This window comes from Anastrepha obliqua, chromosome 2, assembly GCF_027943255.1.
Source record: "Anastrepha obliqua isolate idAnaObli1 chromosome 2, idAnaObli1_1.0, whole genome shotgun sequence".
Taxonomy (NCBI): domain Eukaryota; kingdom Metazoa; phylum Arthropoda; class Insecta; order Diptera; family Tephritidae; genus Anastrepha; species Anastrepha obliqua.
Genome location: NC_072893.1, coordinates 411,901 through 428,143, shown reverse-complemented (window position 1 = coordinate 428,143; position 16,243 = coordinate 411,901). Strand labels below are relative to the sequence as shown.

At 36.0% G+C, this 16,243-nt stretch overlaps 2 protein-coding genes across 3 annotated transcripts; both read right to left on the bottom strand.

Annotated features, from left to right (window-relative positions):
• Positions 1-954: 954 nt before the first annotated feature.
• On the bottom strand, positions 955-4,808 carry LOC129237709 (probable cytochrome P450 28c1). 2 transcript variants are annotated; one of them, XM_054872609.1, is made up of 8 exons: positions 4,569-4,808; positions 4,373-4,511; positions 4,095-4,307; positions 2,288-2,698; positions 2,105-2,225; positions 1,756-2,028; positions 1,637-1,665; positions 1,467-1,563 (listed from the first exon to the last, which is right to left on the bottom strand). In XM_054872609.1, the coding sequence occupies exons 1-8, from the start codon at positions 4,754-4,756 to the stop codon at positions 1,546-1,548; spliced, it is 1,392 nt and encodes a 463-aa protein (XP_054728584.1). In that variant the 5' UTR covers positions 4,757-4,808; the 3' UTR covers positions 1,467-1,545. The 2 variants fall into 2 exon arrangements, with proteins under 2 accessions (XP_054728583.1, XP_054728584.1); XM_054872608.1 differs by having other exon boundaries at positions 955-1,665.
• Positions 4,809-11,722: 6,914 nt separating this feature from the next.
• LOC129239379 (ATP synthase subunit delta, mitochondrial) lies at positions 11,723-13,152 on the bottom strand. The gene is made up of 4 exons (XM_054874843.1): positions 13,033-13,152; positions 12,635-12,839; positions 12,365-12,576; positions 11,723-12,097 (listed from the first exon to the last, which is right to left on the bottom strand). Exons 2-4 carry the CDS (start codon positions 12,831-12,833, stop codon positions 12,035-12,037), a joined length of 474 nt encoding a protein of 157 aa, XP_054730818.1. The 5' UTR covers positions 12,834-12,839; positions 13,033-13,152; the 3' UTR covers positions 11,723-12,034.
• Positions 13,153-16,243: the final 3,091 nt, after the last annotated feature.

The following is a 16,243-nucleotide window of genomic DNA, read 5'->3' as shown; positions in this document are numbered from 1 at the left end:
GTCATTACCTCGTGAATAAAGTAAAGAAACAAAAAAACCAAATTTGAAAAGAATCGGTGCAGTAGATATGAATCTACAGTGGACACCGACCGTAAAAAAGGCAAGTGTGAGAAAAACGCGTTTAAAGATTTGTGAAGCGTGAAATCCGGTTGGAGAGGTAGATACTTAATCTTTTGTGTCTTTGTCAATTTTACTCTAATGCACTTCAAACTTTCACACAATAATCTTAAGATGTTATAGAATAATTAAAAAAAAAAAAAAAATGAAAAAAAAAAAATACCATACTACCCCCTTAATCCAAGACTTTATTTTGTTAATTAATTTTCAAACTTAAAACCGATCTCGAAGTTGCGAAGTTTTGCCAATTTGAAACTATTTTGTTAAAAATAAATAAACAATTGGCACGTACCATTCTGTTAGTTATTTGGCCGAGATCCTCCTCCTATTTGTAGCGCGTGTCTTGATGTTGTTCCACAAATGGGAGGACCTACAGTTTTAAACCGTTTCTGACGATAGTTTTTTATGAGAAGCTTTTTCATGCTGGAACTGTGCTTATCTAAGCCTCCTCTGGACACTTCATCCATCCATGGTAAGGTAGGGTCATTAGAAGCAAGTTCCGTCAATCCCAACTTTTTATAATGAGGTATGTAAAGTTATCGATCGTAAAAAATAAAGCTTTGTAAATTCTCCACTCATCGATCTCGGATGGCGTCAATTATTCTATTATGTCCTGACGCGGTTTATATGTATTGCATGTCATACTACCATAGTGCTGAATATACCGATGAAAACTCTTTAGCCATTTGTTGCTCGTAAGCATACCATTTCTACAAATTTTACTTTTCCTCCACTTTTATTCAAAATTTCTAGAGCTAGAAACGAATTAAAAATACTTTATTATTCTATATAAATTTAATTTGATCAGTATATTATTTGTTATTGTTTGTTGTGTAATCGTAACAAAAGTAAATATTGGGGGTTTGTAATGATGTTTAGTAATAGCGGGACTACTTAAATATAATAGTAATTCTTATACCAACAAAAAAAAGAACACAGGATTACAATTGTTGTAATGGTTCACCGAACGAGCTTACTGCAATCGTAAGGTAAGTATTTGAATAACCAATTAGATTAATTTAAATTGGCTTTTCTTAACTTTTGAGGGTTCCTGCAATCAAATTCGGTTGTTGTCCATTTCTGCTTCTAAACCATAAATATAAAGTGCACAGCTTTGGGACACCGACAAATAAATGGCGTTATGCATTTTGGCACCATTTTCCCTTATATTTCTTAACCGATTTAGCTGATGTTTTTGGTGTTAAGTTTTGTTGCTATGTTAACTGATAATTAGAAGAGAAAGTAGAAATTAACAGTATTTAGGTATTCAGTTTATTGTAGACGCAAAACAAAGCAATGACAAAAAACGCAAGCAATCTGATTGCCAATAATCCAACCGAAATTTGAAAGTCTTAGAGAAACGATTGAAAACATATAAAAGCTAATTTCTGCACTGAAGATCAAGCCAAACACCACCATCCTGGTTTGCTAGAAACACTTTCGGATCTAGTTTAATAAAGGGTTTAGTTTTTGTATTTAATGATATTTTAAAGTTGTATACGATTGAAGCAATCGCTACCTTTGTTTGAACAGTTGCGAAATAATATCCTTGGAAAAATTAAAAAACAAAAAACAAAAATTAAATGAAAACTACAAGCACAAATGAAAATAATTTGAGATAACAAATAACGGACATACCTAAGCACATTCGCGGACCATCGCCAAATCCTAAAAACACTCCAATATCGCGAAATGATTTCAATATATTTCCTTCATCGTTAAGAAAACGCTCAGGTTTAAATTGTTCTGGATTATTGTAGTAATTGGAATCGTGGTGAAGAGCATATATTGGTATGATCACGGAGTCACCAATAGCTAACGAAATACGCTCGCCATTTTTATTAGTAAATGTGTATGGTACAGAACACGTTTTGATTGACCACAAACCAGGCGGCAGAATTCGAATACTTTCTACATAGAAAAAGAAATTTTAAACATTGAACTTATAATAATATTTTTTCAGGCGTTCTAGAATGAATAAATATACCGTTTATACACGCATCCAAATAAGAGAGTTCGGTTAATTTATCGAAGCTTAATTCGCCACTTAAAGAATTCTGAGTGATTTCATCAAACAATTTTTTTTGAGCTGTTTGATGACGTCCTAACTGGATACAAAATTGATAACATGCATTTATATTTCAGTAGAATAAAAATTAAGTCATATTACTAGAAATAAGCAGTGCGAAATAACCGTGGCTGATGTATCCAAGCCATCTATGAGGAATGTCATTGCATGCGAGGCCAGTTCTTGGTCGTTAAGGATACCACTTTTCTTTAGCGATAATAGATGATCCATAAAGTCGTGTCGATTTATTTTACATCTTGAACGTATTCTCAAGGCCTCTTCAATTAACATTTTGAAAAAGTCCTCACATTTTCTTGGAATAAATTTGACTTTAAAGATATTTACTATGCTTGGGAACAGTCCGGCGATCAATGTGTAAATAGTAAAAATGGTATTGTTTTCGGAAAACATTCGCACATTTTTCGCAATTGGTATAAATCGGTTAGTAAAGGTGTTGGCTTCAATACCAAGAACACAACTTGCCATATTTTCGGAGGTAAAATGCAGTGCAATCTGTAAAATTATTATTTTCGTTAAAAATATGAACATTTTAGGTTGGTAAGAAACGTTGTTAGTATCATTAAAAATGCGAATTTATTTTAAGTTTACATATAATAGCTAGATATCCTGTTTTTCAAATTAATACAATAGATTTTATGTGTACTAATTTTCAATTTATACCTTAAAGCACGGCTGCCTACTTTTATTTACAGTCGAACAAAACGGACGATTTAGGAATTTTTGGCGGGCAATTGACGATTCCCATGATTCAATAATAAAAGGTTGTAAAAAGTATGGCAACTGATTTCGGATGCTACTTAATCTATTGATGCAAATTGGAATCAAGAAAAAAAGGGGCATAAATTTATCCCCTTTCTCAAAAGGTAGCTAAAAATTGAAAAAAGGTCGATGTTAACCAGCCAACAATTATATGTTATTTTATGAATGCTACCTAAGTATTTATATTTTTAACTTAAACATTCGCGTGGATTTGCCACATACATATATATTGACAACGCGTGTGATTGACATCTATTTAGCCTATTGTTGCCTGTGCCATATCATCCTAAGTCCAATTGATTGCTTTGAATGGGTCTTTCACTTTTTATCTGCTTCTCAGAAATTATTTGACTGACGTTGACTATTTAGCGACATCTATTTTTACGAATTTTGGATGTTGCCTGTGCCATATCATCCTAAGTCCAATTGATTGTTTTGAATGGGTCTTCCACTTTTTATCTGCTTCTCAGAAATTCTTTGACTGACGTTGGAATGGAATTTATCCAGTTTCACTAGTAGATCCTTAAGATAGATCAATTCCTTTTCCTAGCGAATCCCACCACAATCAGAATATGATCTAAATGAAATTTCGTTTAAATAAAAGGGATTTACTCTGGTTGAGTAGAAAAATCAAGCGGAAATTTTACGTCTGGCCTAATTCCAGCAATGCAAAATTTCTATAGACATAGAGCATCACTAAGTAACTTTGCCCTCTTCCGATCTGGCCTGATCTCGAAATCCATCGCCGAAAAATTATACACGCAACCATTTTCGTCTGGTATCTTTTCCAAGTCAAGGACATCCAGGATTTGTTATGTAGCTCAAGATGGCGCACACAGGCGAAAATTAAGCCTCTGTACTCGTATCCCTTTTAATTATTGTTTCATATGTTAGGCGTTAAATCCGATGTTGGCAGTAACAACAAATCTCAAATATGCTTATTCGTTGGTGTTATACGGTATTTATTTTTCATATAATTTGAGTTTGAAAAAATGTTTTTCGAGAATTTTGTTATTACAGAGTTACTTTTTCGGCAAAAAGTTATTTAGCTTCTAAATGCCACTGGCTGTCGGAGTAAATGTGTACTTCCATCACAGTTGATTGCCTGTAATTAATGATTTTAACTTACATCTTTCCCATTCAAACTGTATCCTTGTTTCGCATCAATCTGACTTTTCAAGTATGCGCACCAAGACCTGGATACCGATTGCATTGTAGAGTAAGTGCTTCGAACGCGGGCAATGGTAAGACCTGGTGAAACTAACGCTCGTTGATCACGCCATTCCTTACCGCTCAGTATAAAAGGATTATTGGCTATCAATGGATCCTTTCTTTTATCAATCTTAAATAAATTTTACTTACAATAAAAATCGTTCTTTTAGATATTTTTTTAATATAATGAATTACCAACTTTGCGACGTTATTAGAATGAAAATTCTTAAAGGAAGTCACGAAAACATCATGTACCAGCTGTGGCTCCAATATCATAAGGTGTGGAGTACACATGAGGAAAACACCCACATAACTTTCACTGTCTTTATACTTTCTAGGTGAATTGATCTTATAATTATAAATTTGAATGGCAAAAATTACTAAATCTTACCTGTAAGTATCATTTAAATCGTCGGCAAAATGTTGGTTCCTCATAATTAAGCCAGGAAATGTGCCAAATAATGGGAGCGGTGTCGGTCCTTTTACACCGCGAGTACGCCAGTATGCGAAATTCCTTGTCAGAAAGAGATAAATCATAATCAGAACAACCGACAGTAAAGTAAGTATAAGTAAAAGCATTTTGTTGAGTTCTATGCGTAGAGTTCAGATTTCACTTAGAAATATTGTTTTGCTGAAGTGTCGCAATGTTTTTAGAAAGAAAAATTGTATTTTATTTATAGATAGCTAAGTAGCCAGGTTTCGTGACAAATAACGACATGCAATTTGGTAAAGCTAATTTATTTCATTAAAAGTAAAACAAAAAGTAATTGCATACTTAAATATACATACTTGCGCGTACTATTACATCTAAAAAGGGCTTATTTCGTTTTTATAGAATACTAGGTGCCGTCCGTTAAACTTTTTTAGTTGTGGCTTCAATGTTTGTTTTAAATAAAGAAACGTTTGACTTCCTGGTAAAACTTCTATAGTTTCGAACGAAGGAAAGGACAAGGCTCAAACTGACGTAGAGTCATACTTTTCATAAATTCTGTGAAAGAAACTTGCAAGTAAATCACAATAGGTCCAGGGTAATATTCGAAATAACTTTAAAAGTTAACAAAATACCAAAAACTGTTGGGCTCAGACTAAAGTTTCGTTTCCATAGAAGGCATATACTAATTACAGAAAACGTTTTGTAGACTTTTAAATTATGTCCTCATCTTAAGCAAATACTGTTAATCGATTGTAGTTTTTTTCGATTTTTGTCAAAAGAGTACAAAAAATCCCAATCACTTCCGTTGAAAAATTTAACTTTTGAGAAGTCTGACATATCTGCGTTAGTATCAAAGTTATAAAATTCTAAATGAAGGAATAACGCTTTATGGTGTAAAGTATTATTTTTAATTTGCCAAGCAATATCACTAAAAAACATGAACTCAATTCTTACTTGGGCTCCTATATTCTATGTAACCATATTTCTTACTGAACTCAATGCTGTGCCCCCTTATAAAACTTTTCAAATTTCAAAGTATCATGGGCATTTATGTAATACTCGTATAAGTAATGAGATGCAGTTTCATCATGAATACTTGTAAGTACGTTTTTGTCTTTTTATTCATAGGGTCATACCGTAAAAATTGGAATTGCTGATATCCGCAGCTATGCAGGTTATAAAACTTCTAAAATATTTTTTTGCTACAACCGCAAAGACTGATTTTCATTTAATATTTTTTTACTTCTGGACCTTACGCATAGTTCGCTTTGTATTGTTTTATGATATTATTATGTATACCATAGGATAGATAGTATCACGCCTGCTTATGCAGTCGTACCGTGATATACCCCTAAACCACAATTATATAACGCGTTGTATCCAAGTAAGGACGAAATCTGCAAGGTGTTGCGGCTTATTGGAACTCTATTAGAAACATAAAAATCAAAAACCATAAGTTTTGCTAAATTGAAATACTACCATTGCTATAATATAGTGGGTCCTAACAAACCCGGATAAAATTTTTTCAAGCGTATTTTTTTTAAGGTACATAGGTGTACTCGTACTTTAAGAAAACAGCCCAAATCAGATAATAAAAACGATTTCTTGGAATATCATATTCTAGCGAATCTTGTTTAGCAAAAAGCCAGTTACTTATTAATAGCAATTTCGTTACTCCCAAAAAATTCTGCCTTTTTATTGTCCTCTACTTTGTGTTCGATTCTATAAATGCCACAGGGCCAAAGGCAAACGAAGCAAATTTTCTCTGATGAGAAGCTTTGTCAGGGGAGTTGGTTGTCCTGAGCTTCAGCTGACTACTTAAAACGTTGATATTAAGAATGCATGCGCCAGAAAAAGTCAGATACATAGCCGCAGTGTTTTGTGTTCTTTTCTGAGTAGTCAAAAACCGCGCTATTTTACAGGGTTGAGTGCAACATTGAACAATTTGTACACCTTGGAAGTTCAACATTGCCTCGTAGAAACGAAAATACCCTAAGTTTGGAATTAATATTTCAGTTGGTAGATTTTTATTAAGTACATATGTTCGTATATGTACGTAATGTATATATACATGCGCATGTACATACCGTGACATGCACGTAATAAAACTATTGACACAAATATTAAATGATGGAGCAATGATGAATATCGAGTTACATACATATAAGAAAGTAACCGCAACTGATGTGAGAAGTTACTAGCTACATACATAGATACATATGTATGGGCATTAGAGTGCGCCACACAAACCTGTCGTCGTACATCGTAATAGCTAAACAGTTTTCCAAATACTAAACCTCGCTCGCACAATTTTTTAATTTTCTTTTTATTATAGTTCTTATAATTCTTACTTTAATTTATAAACAAAATTTATGTCAAGATTGCTTACTGGCTAGCATACAAATTAAGCAAAGGTGGGCTGTATGCTCAAACTTTCATTTTCGTTTTAATTTCGACTACATATCTCACACGATCACAGAAATATGTTGTAGAATATTATCTTATAAAGTTCGGGAGTATTTAAAGTATGAAAACTTACTAAAAATATCAGGAATTCAAGCTGTTCAATATAATGAAACAAGTAAGGAAGTGCTAAATTTGTCCTGGACCGAATTGTACATACCATCGCAAATTTTAGTAAAATTTAATTGGTGTGGCTGTTAATCTTCGGAATCAAACAAACTCAACACCATGAGAATTATAGCTTGCAACGTCAGAAGCATGGACAAAAATTTAGTCTTAGCATATAAAAAGTGGGCGTAGTCGAATTGGTTGGTGCGTGACTACCGTGCGGAGTACGTAGGCTCCAATTTCTGGGCATGAAACATCAAACAATAGGAAAAGTTTTTCCTCATAGTGGTCGACAGGCAATGGCAAACCTCCGAGTGTATTTCTGCCATGAAAAAGCTTCTCATAAAAAATATCTGCCGTTCGGGGTTGGCGTAGAACTGTAGGTCCCTCCATTTGTAAAACAACATCAAGAGCCACACCACAATTATTATTTCTTTTATTTTATATAACAAGAGAGCGCAGTTTTTATGTCGGATATAAATCAGATGGCGCAAGCTATACATATACTAAGTTTGGGCTTTATTAAGTCGTTATCGAGATGCATGCATGTACACATAAGTGGGAGTGATATCATTCAGTGCTTCTTATTTTAAAGCAAACTTATAGTATAAACATAATCAAGTCGCTGAGAGAAATTCGTCAGAAGTTGTTTTTATCCATAAATGTTAATAAACAGTTCTGTATTTTATTCATTATTCCTTAAATTTCTTACACAAGCATTAGGTTCTCATCGAGAACATTTTTGCCACAGCAAAAAACTCACTAAATTCGCCACAATTCTACACTGCGAAGTTGGGAATTTTTGATTGATCATCTGTAATTTCTACCTACAATTATAATATTAGAATTTTTGTCTTCGATCACAAAAATTGACATGTGGGCGGCTTAGGCGCATGTGAGAAGTTGTGGTGGTCTCATTTTACGAATGAACGTACTTTCCTTTCCGCACATACATATAGCGGTGGCGTTTATGAATGAACTTGTACTATATTTGTTGGAATATATTATATAATATTTCAGAGCCTTCAGCGCCGTCGCAACTAGCGATTCAGGCCATTGCGTCTGTATTTTGTTTTTGTTTTCGCAATGCTTAGAATCTTAGCTCTGTACGACATATCCATGTAGAGACATAAGTTAGTGCTCTGCTTTTTTTGTTTCCTAGGCGTTGTGGCAGCGCGCTATCCTCAAGTGGCTTTCTGAAATCAGACTAAGCCTGTTTATTTCTATCACATCTCGCCGCGGAACTACCTTCAAGTATTACATCGTGAGAGAGGGAAAACTATTAGCCACGGCTTCTGTGTCGCAGTCTTCCCAGCCACCTCATCTTATTCATAGTCTCGGCCACTAAACGCATTCAACATTTCCTTTGAGCGCAGCTTATTTCCGGCGAAGGAGATTCTCCAAAGGCTCTATGGAGTTTCTATTTTGCAGAACGGAATCCGAGCATATGAAGAATGTGTGGTGAGTATATTCCATAAGGTTTTCATCACAATAATCATAATAGGGATTGTCGTCGTGGTTGAACATATGTAATTATGCTTTGAAGCAGCAGTCTACTCAAGAACTGGGTCAGATAAAAATCCACTGCCCTATGTGGCCTAATTAGCCAAAGCTTTAGATCGGGGATGCATTTGTGCGCCCAACACCCTTTTGTACAATTATCTCACCTTATTTAGCACTCATTGATGCAGTTTCCGCGCAACGCCGCACGAGCAGACCAGCTTATATGCCTCTGTGTTCTCGCTATTTGGACAACTTCCATTGCAGGAATGCAGGCACATATCAGATATTACTAGGGCCGTATCGTCGGTCACCGTTTTAAATGTACAACATACGCGTAATGCGGACAACTCGGTAGTAGTCCTCGGAAGTATGATACATGTTGCGTTTTGCGACACTAGCCAGGAGCTGACGGAAATATTGTCATCATCATTGGTCATCGTACGTTTAGCACAAGCTTGGACAGCGCTGTCACAGTAGTGTATGCTTTTTTGTTGGCGTATTCGAGGGAGGCGTTTGCCTATCATTATTCCCAGGTATTTAATTGCGGAAACGGTCGAGATGTTGAAATTCCAATTCCAAAAGTGACAGCTTCTGGTTTTTCGGCTATACATATATTGGGATGGATCTTGTTGTTGTTGTTGTAGCAACCTTCTAAGCCCTGTTAGTGCAGTTTATATTACCGGTCGTATTTGTCTAACTCATCTAACGGTAAGCGCAGGAAACTTGCTGTTTCGACAGGTTGGATCCAGAGGGAGAGGGGTCTTAGATGAGTGGGTTTGATGAGGCATGTGAAGAGGTGGTTAGAATCGTGCGGGGTGCCTTCACATGCTGGACATATGTTTAGTATGTCGATGTCGATTCCGGATAAGTATTAGTTTAACCTGCTACATCATCCAGAACGTTACGCGGGTCTCTCGGGGTACCTAAAGCTCTTCATCTGCTGTGGATGGTGGTTGTACTCCGATTACCGCATTCAGTGCTTAAGAAGGTGGTAAATTTCTCCCAATGAATGTCGTTAAGATGCCTCCTGACGTGCTTGGGGGCGGCCCTGGTTCAAGCAGGTGTCTACATGGTTGAAACCGCAATGAATTTTAGACGAATTACTTATGTAGTATTAACCTTTAATTTAAATTATTTGTGAAATAATTTCGAAAAAATACCAAACTTAAACATTTGTTTAATGTCTTCATATGCAAAATACTTATGTGAGTCTCTATACATACACCAAAATAATAGGAGTGGGACCTTTTTTAACCCATTCTACGTGGGTTATATATATATATATATAATTGGCGCGAACGCCCTTTTTGGGTGTTTGGCCGAGCTCCTCCTCCTATTTGTGGTGTGCGTCTTGATGTGTTTCCACAAATGGAGGGATCTACAGTTTCAAGACGACTCCGAACGGCAAATATTTTTTTTTTTTTTTATGAGGAAGAAATACACTCGGAGGTTTGCCATTGCCTGCCGAGGGGCGACCGCTATTAGAAAAAACGTTTTCGTGATTTTGGTGTTTCACCGAGATTTGAACCTACGTTCTCTCTGTGAATTCTGAAGGGTAGTCACGCACCAACCCATTCGGCTACGGCGGCCGCCATACGTGGGTTACTATTTATATTTTTAGGACTAATAATGGAAAAATTAATTATGGTGGTTGAAAACGGTTGAAAAGCAAAATATTCTCGATAATGATCAATACAATTTTACATTCACTTAAACAGGCAGGTGTCTCAGACTCTAACAAATATCTCCAGGGAGGATTCCTACGTTAACACCCAACCAGAAATTACTTGCTGAGCATTTTAATGTGCTCCTTGACCGGGAGTATAGAAGCTTCATGGTGGAAGTGTTGTCGTTTGCTAGGCGTGTAATGATTTTAGTTCATCAATGCATTCTCGTCGGAAATTGTCAAAAATAATGGTACAATAATTTTCATGGTTTAATTAATTAATTTTTTCCCCAGATGAATTTTTATAGCCACTGTAAAAAAGAGTAAAATTGCTCACATCAAAACGTTCTGAGTGCGTTTTTGGTTAGTTATGTCAAGTTTTTTATATATGTAGTGTAGATAAGGTAGGTAGGTGGGGTGGCTGTCGCAATGACACACTTAGACCTTTCATAGGTCCATTGTGATACCACTAGAACTTATCCTTACCCTGTGGGTTCCTTTTCAAACCATCCGGTAGCTTTAAAAAACGAGCAAATCTTCGTTAGTTTTAGATGCGCTATGTCCGCTACATTAATTAAAAATGCCATGTCAAAAGTGCGGAGCCTCCCTGTCGCTAAGCTTTCACACTCACATAAAAGGTGCCTGACTGCTTCCTCTTCTTTTGTATTTAGACAGCTTCTACAGAAATCGAAGTACGAGAGTCCTAACCTTCTAGCGTGGCTGCCTATCAGACAATCACCAGTTAATACCCCTATCATTTTTCTTATAGTTTCTCTGTTAAATCCTAACAAGCTTTTTGATCGACCGCTGTTCCATTTCGGCCATGTCTGTTTGCTTAGTTCGCATATTGAGAGGTTCTGCCAACTTGTATTTACCGTATTGATGGTTTCCCTATCTATCAGTAGCTTACAAGTGGCTAAAGGCATGGGTATCAGCGCATTATCCGCTTGGAGGTCGAGCGTTGGACCAGTTCGAGCATCTGCCTTGCACTTCCCTGCTATATTCCTGTGGCCTGGCACCCAAATAAGGTGTATTTTGTAGTATTTTGATACGTCCTTTAGAAGTTTAAAACATTCTGTGACTGTTTTTGTCGAGTGTGTTTTAGATTCTAGCGCTTTTATTGCTGCTTGACTGTCCGAGTATGTGAAGACTTCGTTTGTGGATAATACTGTAGATAAATGTTCGGCTCTTTTATATATGTACAAGTAGAACAAACTGATGAATTTTTGAGCCTCTTGAAACTTAGACTTTGCAAATCTAATGTCGAACTGCATACCAAATATTCTGAATGAAAAAAAATTCCTAAATTTTGTATAAAGTTTAACACTTTAAGTTTTGGTTTTTGTTGTAGAATGCATATAAAAAAAGCATGAAAAAAATGAAAAGGGTGATCCATTTATTTTGAACATATGTAGGTGTAAGCACATAAATATCATATAACCGAGGATGCTCCATAATAATATAATTGTTAAACACAATTTAATATTCTCCTTTTATTATCCAAGCAGATATTAAAACATTCATCTGTTCCATTTCTTTTTTTTTTTTTTAATTTTATTTCAACAGTTTAATTTGTCTGGGCCTGTTGGGCCTATCTTTTTCTGCCAACATTATATTGCAATCATTTACTATTCATAAAATAACAGTATTTTATAATTTCGAAATTAATTGTGAGTGCGAGAATTTATTCTGCAGCCCGGACAAGAGCTTCAGCACACTCAACAGCAATGGCAGCCTCCGCCTTGGCCTGAAAAAAGTAGACATCATTAAGAAGCAGATCTACTAGTAATCATGTTGCATACTATTGAACAGATACAATTTTTTTTTAAATTACCACTTATGGGTTTGCTGGAAGAACGTAGTAATAAAACAAAAAGAAATTCCTTCAAGTTTTAAAGAGCAGAAGGCCACATTTCTAATGATATTCTATTAACAGTTACTGGTATCTGCATACTTATATCACAAAACATTTTTTAAATACTCTCCCAGCAAACGAGAATTATATGTTTCTTACTTCGTCACTAGCGGCGGAATTTAATTGCGATTGATACTGTGACAAAAGCTGTTTTGCTTCCGATACGTCAATATCCTCAACTTTGTGTGCTTCTTCAGCCAAAACTTGGACAGAAGAATCTTCATTTACTGTAATTGAGCCACTAGACACGAAAAATTTTGAGGTTTTTCCATCGTTTTCGATAACTTGCACCACGCCGGGCTTTAAAACAGCTAAAACAGAGAAAATTTATTAGTATTCAGTTAAAAACAAAAATTAATACTATTTTACCCAAAGTTGGTACATGCTTCGCAAGGATGCCAAAGCTTCCACTGAATGAAGGAACATCAATTTGTCGCACTTCTGCTTGATCGTAAAAAGTTTGATTAGCAGCGGCAAAAGTCAATTTCATTTCATCGGCAAATCCACGCTTTTGTATCATACGTGTACCGCGAGTCGCTAAGTACCGAGCATTCTTTACAAAAGACATATTTATCTGCAAAAACCAATTTATTTATTATAAGACTTAAATGAACTTATATAACTTTGCAGGTTAGGGACTGGTGTAATTTCGAATTGAATCAAAATATTTGTACACATCTCTATATAGTTAATGATAAAACAATATACCAGTCACCGTTATTAACCGACACCGTATTTAAGAAAACTTCGAGATGAAAATATCTTACCAATAACGTAAAAAAACCTCAAATCGGCCTTTCCACACAATCACGAAAAATGCAATTTTACAATGTATCCCAGCTTTAGCTTTCCTCTATAATTTAACAATGCTGCCATATTGTTATTGCAGCAGTGCTGCCAATCTGCTATAGGTATATGCCCATCGTAACAAGAATGATATAACATGTACCTTCCTTGTACTGAGTTTGACAAGCAGTTGCTTGAATGTGACGAAAAGAAAAAATACAAAACCACTTCTGTTTTATTAAGATATTGTGATCTACAACCTTTTCACTTAGACAACTATTGGTTACATTACTGCACGGTTTACTTATTTATTAACAAGTTCTCTTAATGAACTAATATAAATATATTATTTATTTTACAATTTTACGTTTTACTGTGTTCAGAAAATTTTCAATTTTTGCTGGTCCAATTTGTTCACTGTCTATGATTTCTTATAAATATAATACGCAAGTTTTTCGGTCTTATTTTTAATTATGCTGTGTGTGAAATTTCTCAATAGACCTGTCGAATCGCTTAATCTTCTCCAAGATTTTAGTCATACCTAGATGACCTCAACTTGATCCGTTGCGGAATTCCTCAAATACGGATGTAACTCTAGATATAAGAACTATAATCAGATTACGGGAATGATTTCCGCCTTCGCTTTCTTATACGCGATGTTGAACTCCATCAATAATTTTAAGGTTATTCCCCTGCACTCAATTTGCCTTATCCACAGGACTTTTTATCACTATTTTAGTTTTAGATGGTATTTATCTGGCGTCTCTCGCTTCCATGATTTTTTCCAAGTCAGTATCATTGAATTGACTTTTACCTATCGCACTTGGTCCCCACTCATCATCAGTATCATTCAATTGGCTTTTACCTATCGGGTTGCCACTACATTAATCTGATATCAACTGTCCCTTCAGTTGACTTGACTTTGGAACAATGCCTACGCTCTCGATGCTCGATCTCGAAGTCGTAATATTTCAGCGGCCTTTCAGTCCACTGTGCTAGTTGTCCTTCCCGATGTTTGAAATTACGATCTCAATGCTGTATTGTCTGTTCTTAACAGGAATCATCTGACGCTTAAAGGTTGTGGTACATAACAGAAAACTGCCACAACCCATCTTTTATACTGAAGGCTGTCTTCTCTCGATCGCAATCCTCAATTTCCTCTTACCAGTAACTACATTTTAAATTAAGCGTGGAAAACCATTACGCAACGGATAAAGTGGTAAGAGTGTAATCAATTTGCGGTAATGGGTAGCTGTCCTTTTTCGAGACTGCATTCCATCTTTCTCTTTAACCAGCACATCTGGTGATCTCAACGGGATTATTGATGGCTCAATTACCCCACTTTGCTGCATATCTTGGATTATCTGATTTACTTCTTCACACTTTGCTAGAGGAACTCGATGTGGAACTTGACGACAGTTCTTCCAAACTTTCCACAATCCGGGTGGAATTTGTAGCCATATTTCTCCAGCAATCTCTTAGTTTTCGTCCTCGCATGCAACCAAGACCTTATGAAGTCGTGGATTTTTCTTCCTATTTTCAGGAATTTTTCACTTTCCTGTTTTGGTCCATCGCAGTTTACTATGGCCGCCACCATCGAGCATTTTCCAATAACAACTCCTTTATTTAGAATAACTGGTGCCTTAAAATCATTTAGTATCCTTACTGTAGCTTTCGTGCCTTTTCCTGTCTTCACTAGTGCCCATCTCCCGATTATATTCGCCGTCTCGTAAGCAGATTCTAGTACCCACTCTTCGCCTATCTCACAGCCTCTTTCCACATTGGCCTATATGACTGCTTCAGATTTTAGCATAATCCGTTTACGATTACTTAGGGTTACCTTTCAGGACTGTACGATGTACTCATACCCAGTACTCAAAGATGTCTCCATATTTTGCACGACAGAATTCTTTTACCCAAATCCAAGCTAAATCCACGCAGCAGCATGAAATCAACACCTATTATTACTTAATTTCCTGTTTTCATCCCGTAAAAATGTGTGAACTACTGACAAACTTTCAATAAAGATCTCGCAAACTACCTTTCCGGAAATCGTAGCTGTCTCTCCTGTAGCTGATCGTTGCACCTGTGTCCAGAGTAAGCTCCTAGGATCGACCATTTACAGTTCCCCTTATAGTTAAGTTGTTGCTTTTCCGTCCAATTTGCGAGACAGAGACTGTAGAGCATTCAGTTGTGGAACCAGTTCTTGCCCCCTAGAGCTTCCACCTGGGGCTGTCTTCGGTTGGTTGCGTGATATACTGCAATTGCGAGCCATATCTCCGGTCTTACTGCAGTTGTAGCACTTTATACTCGAACTGCTGGATCATGCTGAATCCGAAGTTCACTCAGTTTTGCCATTTTTATTTATAATATATTTTTTATTTTTGACACAAATTTGTTACGTTTCGATCCAAATAAAATGTCTTACAATAATCCCACTGAGTTGGATCACTGGATTGTTAAATGAAAGCCATAAATTAGACGGTTACACTACTTGCTTGCTTTAGTCAATCCTTTATTACTTCTCGTTTACTCTTTTACACGTTGAACTTATGACTGAATACCCTATGCGCCTGCACCTAGATTTGGCAACTCGTATTTTATGGCGACTTCTGTCTCGCCATGTGGGGTCCAAGGCGAATTTATTACAGGTGACAGCAAACACATATAAGTAAAACCCTACATGTATTTGTTGTTGCGTTTGGTCCAACCATCACGTCAAAATCAGCAAGCAAATGTAAACATACGAATGTAAACATACCAATACATACAAATAAAGCATATCATTTCGACGTAAGCCATACCTACGGTGAAAAATTCAGCTGGGTGAATGCTGTCACCTTAATAAATTCACCTTGGTGGGGTCAAAGTGAATTCATATTTTTGATCAAATACAAGGCGAATTGAGTACCATACGTGGCGTCTTCCCAAAAAAGTTACTTTACTTTTCCTGATTTTGACAAGTCTGGCGTCAATTCCATTCCCAATACAAAACAAACGAACAAAACAAAGAAAAGGAGAATAAACTACATGTTTGTGAAAATTCAGTAAATGGCTTTGTAATTTTGTGATTTGTGAGATTAAAAGTAAACAACTAATGAAAACGAATTGCTGTGTGTTAAATTGATGTCACACATGTCAGAACCGCGAACAGTAAAGAAATGGTTTTGTGAAGGTACCACCTTCTGAATA